The following is a 10,796-nucleotide window of genomic DNA, read 5'->3' as shown; positions in this document are numbered from 1 at the left end:
CAAACAATTGTCATTTCAGCGGCATTAATACGAATCTGCCCGTATAATTTTGTATGAAAATAATTGGATAAATTTCGATTAACTGTATTCATGAGGGAATTCTGTAACATGACGGTGTTAACGGTTGTGGAAACTATTGCTTCGTTAATCACTTTAATGATACGTAGACACGTGCTCAATTGTTGTGACGCGCCGCTTTGGTGATGTAGGTACGTGATTGTGAGGAGAGCTTCATTGCGATATGAAACAATGTCGTACTTACGGAAGAACACTCATCTTCTCAAATCAAGCTGATGAAGACTCGAATCTGTATCTTATGCATACATCAACCACTTGGCGATTAGTTTAGCCCCAAGTTTGCACAGAGTGCTAAACCCATACTGGACAAAAAAAGTTAGGGATATATGTCAATTTTGAAATTATGAAATAATTATCTGTTTATTCATTGACACACTGTTGAAATATCAGTCATACAAATAGCAATATTCCTAACTTATTTGGTCCAGTATATTAATTCTATCCCCCAAGAGGCAAGTCCAGATAGATGGACAACACAAGGACCACAGTTTGTTACTTATATTTTAAGACATATCATTTCAACTATTAATTATCACTTTAGAGACTTATGCAAGTCTAGACAATAGGTACAACCCCTGTTGTTTGAGTGAGTGAAATAACGTATCATTTCAATTTTAAATAAAAGAGTTGTCACACTCTGTTGTCTGCCAGAAGTGGTATTTTGTTTTATGCCACATTCAACCCCCTCTCTCACTCGACCCTATCTCCTCTCTTGCCAACCGTCTTTACCTTCGTTCATTTCCCCCACTATTTCCTTCATCACTCCTACCTTATCTCCTTTCCCTTTCTCCTTCCCCTCGCTCCATCCTCTTCACTCCTTCCCTCTATTTTTATCTTCTTCATACTCCGCTTTACCCCTCTCCATCCCCTCTCTCCTTCCTCCTCGTCCCTCCTCCCATCTATTTCTCTCCTCTTCATCCTCCCCTCTCTCATTTCCCTCTCTCTCTTGCCTCCTACCCTCCTTTTCTTTCTTCACCCTACCCTCTCTCCTTCACCCTCTCTCTTACTTCTCCCCTTCTATCTTCGCCATGCATTCCCTTCCCACCATCTCTCTTCACCAGTCCCTCTCTTCTTCGCCCTCTGTCTTACTTCTCCCTTCTATCTTCGCCCTTCCTTCCCACTCTTTTTTCTCCCCGTCCCCTCTCTTACATCCAAAGCATCTTCCCATCCCTCCTTCTCCCTCAACCCCAGGCCACTAGACGCCCAGACACACCTGATTATTGAATACACTGTTACGATGCTGCAGAGGATTACATGTCTATTGGAGTGAGTAATTCGGTCAGCTGATGGAGGTCGGAGAAAATGAGACTATCCAACATCGTCATGGTGACGTCATCGGAACAGTCTGACCAGGAAGGAGGCACTGTTAGCCACCACGTGAGAGTGGTATAACAGCTGTGTGGCTGCCTCGCTAGTACAGAAACTATGAACATGGATCCGCACGTTCAGAACCCTCTGTGTGAATTATGGACAATTACATGTATGCATAAATGAATCATCAGTATGTAATACATATCTGTCAAGTAGGTCACTTGGAATCAGTAGGTTTAACATACACATTTTATTCAGGGACATCAATTAACAATATATTTGACGGTTGCGTGAAATGCCGTTGGTTGAATGTTATTTGATGCCCAATACTTAGTTATTTATTAAACAGATAATGTCAGCCTCAGTGTCATAGGAACACACTATTGGCTTTGTTACGTTGTGTGGCAGACAGCGTCAGTCTCAGGTGTAACAAGTCAGTGTGGCAGCTGTCAGACTTATTTAACATTGTCAGAGTGTCTGGGAAATATAATACTGTTGTATTCAGTATTTCCGTATATCCCAGTCTGTCTCCAAAACCAGGGAAATGCATCAAACAGTAGTCTTGTATGATTTAGTGAATCCAGACTGTATCAGTTCTAGGTTAAAAAGAGAAGATTGTTTATGGCTTCATTTGGATTTGTTTTGTAGATAGACATGTTGTTTATAGTATTAACTCAGATAGCTTCATCACTGGGTCTAAATGTCTGTCTAGGTAGATCTACATTCTAGTGTGAGTGGGGTTATTGCAGAAGGATCTATTTGTAAAAACAGCAACAACAAAAACCATACAAACTCGCCCGAAAACACAAGAAAACAGCAAAACGGAACTCTTCAAAGCAAGGCAACCATACAAACTCGCCCGAAAACACAAGAAAACAGCAAAACGGAACTCTTCAAAGCAAGGCAACCATACAAACTCGCCCGAAAACACAAGAAAACAGCAAAACGGAACACTTCAAAGCAAGGCAACCATACAAACTCGCCCGAAAACACAAGAAAACAGCAAAACGGAACTCTTCAAAGCAAGGCAACCATACAAACTCGCCCGAAAACACAAGAAAACAGCAAAACGGAACACTTCAAAGCAAGGCAACCATACAAACTCGCCCGAAAACACAAGAAAACAGCAAAACGGAACTCTTCAAAGCAAGGCAACCATACAAACTCGCCCGAAAACACAAGAAAACAGCAAAACGGAACACTTCAAAGCAAGGCAACCATACAAACTCGCCCGAAAACACAAGAAAACAGCAAAACGGAACACTTCAAAGCAAGGCAACCATACAAACTCGCCCGAAAACACAAGAAAACAGCAAAACGGAACTCTTCAAAGCAAGGCAACCATACAAACTCGCCCGAAAACACAAGAAAACAGCAAAACGGAACACTTCAAAGCAAGGCAACCATACAAACTCGCCCGAAAACACAAGAAAACAGCAAAACGAAACTCTTCAAAGCAAGGCAACCATACACACTCGCCCGAAAACACAAGAAAACAGCAAAACGGAACACTTCAAAGCAAGGCAACCATACAAACTCGCCCGAAAACACAAGAAAACAGCAAAACGGAACACTTCAAAGCAAGACAACCATACAAACTCGCCCGAAAACACAAGAAAACAGCAAAACGGAACTCTTCAAAGCAAGGCAACCATACAAACTCGCCCGAAAACACAAGAAAACAGCAAAACGGAACACTTCAAAGCAAGGCAACCATACAAACTCGCCCGAAAACACAAGAAAACAGCAAAACGGAACTCTTCAAAGCAAGGCAACCATACAAACTCGCCCTAAAACACAAGAAAACAGCAAAACGGAACACTTCAAAGCAAGGCAACCATACAAACTCGCCCGAAAACACAAGAAAACAGCAAAACGGAACACTTCAAAGCAAGGCAACCATACAAACTCGCCCGAAAACACAAGAAAACAGCAAAACGGAACTCTTCAAAGCAAGGCAACCATACAAACTCGCCCGAAAACACAAGAAAACAGCAAAACGGAACTCTTCAAAGCAAGGCAACCATACAAACTCGCCCGAAAACACAAGAAAACAGCAAAACGGAACTCTTCAAAGCAAGGCAACCATACAAACTCGCCCGAAAACACAAGAAAACAGCAAAACGGAACTCTTCAAAGCAAGGCAACCATACAAACTCGCCCGAAAACACAAGAAAACAGCAAAACGGAACACTTCAAAGCAAGGCAACCATACAAACTCGCCCGAAAACACAAGAAAACAGCAAAACGGAACACTTCAAAGCAAGGCAACCATACAAACTCGCCCGAAAACACAAGAAAACAGCAAAACGGAACTCTTCAAAGCAAGGCAACCATACAAACTCGCCCGAAAACACAAGAAAACAGCAAAACGGAACTCTTCAAAGCAAGGCAACCATACAAACTCGCCCGAAAACACAAGAAAACAGCAAAACGGAACTCTTCAAAGCAAGGCAACCATACAAACTCGCCCGAAAACACAAGAAAACAGCAAAACGGAACACTTCAAAGCAAGGCAACCATACAAACCCACGTATATTTTTGATATGTTACTTTCGCTTGTGTGAGAGAGAGTTAGAGAGTTGTTCTAACTCGGTCAGGTCGAAGACTTTTACACATATGACAAACCACAGATAACCATAGCGCCTGACGAATCAGGGATTCGAACCAGCCATCAGTGGAACCTGAAACGACCAAACAGCTTTCAGTCACAACCTTTATCCCACCGCTGCACTCACTGAGGTCACTGTGATAGTGATGGGAAGTCAGGTTTACTGTTCATTTCATTTCGTGTGTCCTTTATATCCATGTGACATCGCGTGTTTTTACGACATCAACAAAGCCTACTCTGCCATCCAGATTAATAAGAATGCCTCAGATATTAACAACACCAGTCATGTGTCTTTCATAACAGCAGCATAAGTCTGACAACCACCCGTCTCATCCTTTGATCTCAGATCAGCCGGTTTCATGCTGTATATTTCATGTAATCAGCTGATGTGAGCGCGCTACGAGAAAACCGTGACATGTGACCTTTCAGCCAGAATGATTTATCAACAGAAACACAGTGTTGTCAAAAGTTACATGGAGGGGGCTTTTAGCTTCTGTATCCACGAGAAAATACGTCTCCGAGATGACAATTAGGTTGAAAACTGACAGGGCAGGCATAACGACATTGTGTGGTGGAGACGAGCAGACAATTTGATTGACGTCTCGCTAAAGTGGTACGGTGGCACGTCGGGGACAAATTCACATTCCTGGAACAATGGCTGGAAGGCGTGGGAACAGCCAGGGTTTGCGTAACGCGGTCCGTCCACTATGAGATTGCTGTCGAAACACTAACCTGCATGTTACATCACTCTGTACAAACAATAGCTTATCAATGAAACCGCTAAACTGATGTATAGTTGAACACGAAACGCATTTTAAGACACAACCTGGCTCTCCTGAATTTAGATTAACACGTGTAATAGAATTCAGTTCAAGAGATAAGCACACTTCCAGCATTGCGTCGAATCGATATAATTGCCTACTGTAAGTTAACGCACCCACTATATCAGGCTGTGACTTTGTTAAACATCATTGATAGCCTCATGATGAAAGCGTGTTTATTTAACACTAAAAAACCCAAACCATTTTACTGCAATATTATCAGGCTGGAATGAGTATAGCATGATGTATGGGATTAATTAGAAGAGCCTAACAAGCAAAAGTTAATTATCAAAATTGTCAAGCCACCAGCTGTGACAGGACTGATAATTCAGTTAAATGTGTAACCGACATTGTTCGCTTTAGGCTACACGATAGATACACGATACAACACGTTTATACGCAGACGTTCAATGAAGAACCGTTGACAATAATCTCCTATGTATAATATATAAGAAAGATATTTATATTTCAGGATTGCTATACAATACTGACATAGACAATTTAAGATATTCTTGAAGTTGTTTACATGTCTCTGGTACCTGGTTCATTGTTTGTAAAAGACAAGGTTATTTTTTTCTGCGATGAGAGGCTTTCGGGATATTTACTGTCCAATGAAAAAGAATTAAATAAGGAGTGACTTACAACAGAATGTTTACTACAAGACACCAACATTTCGAAAACAGTGAAAAGGGCGACATGCGTTCTCAAAGGGTTGCTGAGTTTAGGTTCGAATCCCAGGTTGGACTTGACTATGTTTGTCAATGCGTTTGTCAGTGCCTGTTACCCCAAAATCGTAAGCATAGTTGTTGCCTTCCTCTCGCACTGCTGATTCGTTGTTGAATAACTGAAATCCCGTTCAAAGCGGCGTTAAACCCGACTCACTGTCACGTTAATACAACAAAACAACACACATCCCCTTGCTCCCCACCCTCCCTCTTCCCTCCCCTCCATCTGGGTCTCCCCCTAACACTGTCAGACATGCTGTTTCTAGTTTAGACAATCACTAAACCAAACCATCGGTAATTAAAGCAAATTGTAACATACAATCTCGATAATCGCTGGTTTGGCTGGGTGTCAGAATGTCATTCATTCACGTTTGTCGGGCTTGATGTGACTAGTGCCAAATATTGAATCAGTCACGCTGAATGCCCTCGCGGCTACATGTCAGGTGTACCAGTAACCCAGGGGGCAGCGCCAGTGTGTGTCATGGCGTGTGTGTGTTAGGGTGGGGGAGTAAGGATGGGGTTATTTGCAGAATAGAGCAGAAAATTAGGAGCTTATTATCGATTTATCTTATAGTGACACGTGTTCCCCTCTTAAACATAAACTAATATAATCCTAGTATATATAAACTGAAACCCATCTGTCCAAATTACAAACGTGGTTTGTGTAGACTAACAGCTTGTCCCTGAAATGAACATATTTTACAGAAAAAGATCAACAGTTAAAGAATAAAATTTTAAAAGTACCCCTGGGACTTTCTTCATTTTCAGAAACTGTGGAACTATAAACTTGCCACACAACCTAGACTTGCCATATAATCCAGGCTTGCCACATTTAATAGACTTGCGTTGGGTTTCGGGGTCTGTATGGCAGTCTGGTGACTTGGGCTAATGGTCTCTCCATGCTGTTGGATATTACTGATTATACCTAACGAAAAATCAAAATCATTTATTGGGAACAGCACAGAGTCCAAGATACATCTCAGTCGTTATAAGCTCGCGTCTTTTTTTATAAATGTATTCTCTATTATCTACGACATACAGTGATAGGGTAGACTAAAGTTTAATTCTGAAAATATATACTTTTAACAGAAACACACAAAAAGTTTTAATTTGGAAATGAATTCCACTGAGAGAGCGATTCAAAACCTGAGGAAACTCCACATTTTCTTCATTTGGGGCTTTTGAATGACAGAAAGGGTTTGTCAGAAGAAAACATACGTGACTTTCTATCTCTCAGTCCCCGAATTACATTATTTTTCTTACAGCCTGGCCCTCTCTGCATGTTGCAGCTCTAGGTGAAGCAAGTCTATATTTGCTCAGGTTCTGAATCTCCCTTCTCAATGGGGCCGATTTTCACTTAAAATGAGATTATTTGTTACTTTCAAAATCATATATATTCAGAGACTTATATAACCGAAGATCTATATGGGGCCCTGGGCAGCTAGAAAATGTGGCTATCGCTGCAAATATTTTACTAGTACACAGAGCATACTCTTACATCCACAGAGAGATGTCGTAAAGGCTTTTAAGTAGTGGAATAAAACTTGAATTTTCAACTGACATTTAGTTATCCGTCCATTTAGCCATGTATCCATCCATCTCTACGCCCATATCATCCTAATTAGAACCATTTACTGCACTTTTACATCTGCCAACATCAGCAACGTACATCCATCACCATCACGCGTAAATAACACAAAGGGATATGCAAAATTAAAGACAATAGTTGTATAACATAAGAAAATTTAATTGACTACACAGCGTCTTCGTTGCATTGATCGATCGAGCGTTATCTAACGGCTCTTTTCAAACTGCAAATGTCAATTTCAAATATTCACTATGAGTGACTTCTAAAACCTGTAATAGCTCCAGCATAGAGTAATCGACACCCTCATTGTGTAGTTTGTACATAACAGATGGTCTTTGCCCTCAGTGCGCCGCGATGCTTTCCCTCGTTGTGTGGTCATTGTAATTTCCCTTAAAAGGAAGCGTCACGTGCAATGAGTAGCCATTATCCGCATCGGTGAAATGACTAACAAGTTTAATTGACAATTCATTTACAGCTTGCTGACTGATAATGACATTAGGTTCGGCCATCAATAACTTCAGCCCAAGCCGGCTTCACAATCACAAGGCCGCTCGTTGGAAGACGGAGAGGCCTGTTCACGCTGAAGTTTTTATACCGCGGACCTTCATCCACGTGAGTCACAGCGTTCAAGTCTGAAAATCAAACATCATCAACGATTCATTTAAATGCACAGAAGCGGAATAAAACGAAACCTCCACGTGCCAAACACGAAACGTTATACTGGTTGAAATAAAAAGTCGATTATTTGAAGAAAAGCGATCCATTTTCTTAAATGAGTTGGTTTCTACTGTTTGAGAAACCCTCTTTGGAAAAGCGTTATCGATCTTTTGTCAGTATTGAAATAGTTAATGCGCGTTGTCATATCAGTGTTGGAATAGGTTATGTTCTATTTCAGGGAACACAAATGCAACCAATTTGATAAATGACTCGCGTCCAGTGCGCGAGTGAGTGAGTGTGGTTTTACGCGAACTTTGTAATATTCCGAGTATTAATGAAGCTAATGGGAAATTGAAACTAACGGTAAACTTTTCAGGTTTTCACTAAATATAATATGCCTGCGTGCTTGTTTGTGAGTGTGTGCTTGCTTACATGAGTGCGTGCGTTTGCGTTTGTGCGTGTGCCTGTGTGTGCGTGTGTTACACTAAGATTGTTCATTATCTTTAAATTGTCTTGTCATTGTGATTACATGCTTTTGTGTATACCGCGTCACATAAAATGTCGTTTTATATCAGCCTTTACAGAGACCAAAATGTATGCTTCAACCTGATGAACATCGACAGCAATACAAGTCCGCGACCACGGTAGCACACATAACTTATACCAGAGATTGTTTGGGTAAAGATTGGTCTGAAACAAGAGTAATGTTTGAAATCGAGCACATATTCAGAATATCCATGTTGCAACATTGAAGTTTGAATGAGTATGGGTTGAGCAATGTTTTTGTAATATCTCAAATGACCTTCACACATATTTGAACCCACGCTGGGAATGGTACCACTGATGAGCACAATCACATACATATATTTGCTACCATATTGACTTGTTTAACGTCTAACTCATGCAATTGTCTAGGCAGACGACTATACTCAGTAAATATTGTGACCTGGGTCAGACAATCCATTGATTGACCTAATGATGAGCAGTTGTGAGATGACGTCAACGAAGCCAATTGAGTCTGGTCACACCATTTATATCAAGCATGGTTTGTTGGAGAGCTCCCATAATCCATTAATACACGTTAATGCGTATTTAAGATGGCAACTGTTAGTCTACCCATTAGTTTGACACTCAAACATGTCATTTCAGTAATTTGATAGATAACAATAAATGTGATGGTTAGACCATATATACATCAGTCAATTCAGAACATTAAGTCCTAAGTTCCGATCGTTCCTCACATTACCTCTTGTTATGTCCCTTTAATGTTTCCATAGCTGGATTCGCCACATAACATGGATGTAGAAGGAATGGAAGGTTTTGTTGTGCAAATATGAGATATGTCTGATGATAGATAATCAATACACTAACTCCCGGGATTCTCTATTCGAATCTGTTCCTGTGAAAGTCTTTGTTTCGCGTCTAAACTAATTTCGTTTTCTTAAAACATTGAAATGCTCTTCAGCACAATAAGACTATTTCAATCTTTGCAGCTTTATAGTAGCTGTGATAGTGCCAGTACAAGTTAGTTTTTGTTTTCAAACAAAAGACGAAAACATGCTACTTAAATATTAAGGTTGTGTGATTAATTTTTAAAGGAGGATTGCAAAATCTTCCAATACATCTAATTTCAGATAATTAAGTTTGTTTGGCCAAGATTTTATTCATATTATTTGTCTCTCATCCAGAAATAACACCTCTTTGTCCGAAGCGTTGTCAGGAGCTTGGCTAGCAAGGGACCTTTTGACCTCGAAAGAGTTGTCACGGTTGAAACATTAATAAAGCTTTATTTGCCTAATTTAATTACCTTAAATATCCATATTGAGCGCGAGAGTTTGCACCGCCTCTTTAGAAACTAAAGCCTCGCTTTATTGAATAGAATTCTAGCTCGCAGCGAGTGTAAGTCCCGCGGGGAATCAGGGCCGAGAACTCGCAATAACTGCTGCATCCTCAAACCACATGCCATAAATATTGAAATGAATTCGTCTCATGACGGTTGAAATCCCCCAAGACTTTGAGAAAACTCATTTTGAAATGTGCTGATGAGATTTTACACAAAAGCGGGGCGAGCAGTAATATGTGTTTGCAAATGGATCCTGTTACTCTGGCAATAAATAGAATAACATAGGACGACGTTTAGATTGATTTCATAAATATATGATTCTAGTGCCACTTTAGACAGTGCCAGATGCTTCAGTAGTAGAATGCCAGTTCTAAGTGGTTGTCTTTTAGACTAGAATGGTTTTAGTGATGTTTGGATAAGACATGACCGTATTTCTTGTCAATGTCATTAAACACACTGGACGCAACAATGAATTGTGCATCTGCTTGTGTTATAGTTTACAAATTTCCAAGTCTAATCATATCAAATAACGTTGAATCCACATTTACTGAATATTGTAAAACGTGGAATTCCTATTACTAAGGCCAGTTGAGACATTTACTAATATACGAGTGCCGTTGAAGTAACGTTACAAGATGGATGACCTTTAGTCCGCCTCACAGTCCTTGAACCATACTATTTTCCCAACTGCTCAACCTTCCCTGCAATGCTAAAGTCCTACATGAAACGTATCTAGATTTACTCATGTTCAGGGCCGCTGGTCCTCCTATGGATCCTTTTCAATTTAAATAGGTTTATTTGTTACAGTCAGAATTATATATATTCAAAGTCAAAATGATACAAATAAATGAAACATTCACCTTAAACACCAAACTGGAGGATATTGTTATCGAGAAAAGTGGTCTCGTTGAACGGCGGTGTATATATTAGCAATTACTTTGAATTCTTAAACAGTGCTTTTTATTCAAAGGGGACAAAGTAACACAAGGCTCATTCAAGTGATTTTCAAGCCATGACACCCTTCAGCCAACACGCCTTGCAGACGCCATGTTGGATTGAGCAGACTATAGAGGCTTCGTTTAACACCGAGTTGTAATCTAAGGAAGACGTGTATTCGGAGAGTGAACCGGGGTAATTCTAGTCCCTCGAATGTTGCCACATC

General features: G+C 40.4%; 1 protein-coding gene across 1 annotated transcript; it reads left to right on the top strand.

Moving 5' to 3' along the window:
- Nucleotides 1–1,380: 1,380 nt before the first annotated feature.
- Nucleotides 1,381–3,934, top strand: LOC137278749 (peptidyl-prolyl cis-trans isomerase G-like). The gene is made up of 2 exons (XM_067811264.1): nt 1,381–1,455; nt 2,102–3,934. Exons 1-2 carry the CDS (start codon nt 1,381–1,383, stop codon nt 3,932–3,934), a joined length of 1,908 nt encoding a protein of 635 aa, XP_067667365.1.
- Nucleotides 3,935–10,796: the final 6,862 nt, after the last annotated feature.

Source organism: Haliotis asinina, chromosome 3, assembly GCF_037392515.1.
Source record: "Haliotis asinina isolate JCU_RB_2024 chromosome 3, JCU_Hal_asi_v2, whole genome shotgun sequence".
NCBI lineage: Eukaryota > Metazoa > Mollusca > Gastropoda > Lepetellida > Haliotidae > Haliotis > Haliotis asinina.
Note: the sequence above shows the minus strand (reverse complement) of the source record. Positions and strands in the feature narration are given on the sequence as shown.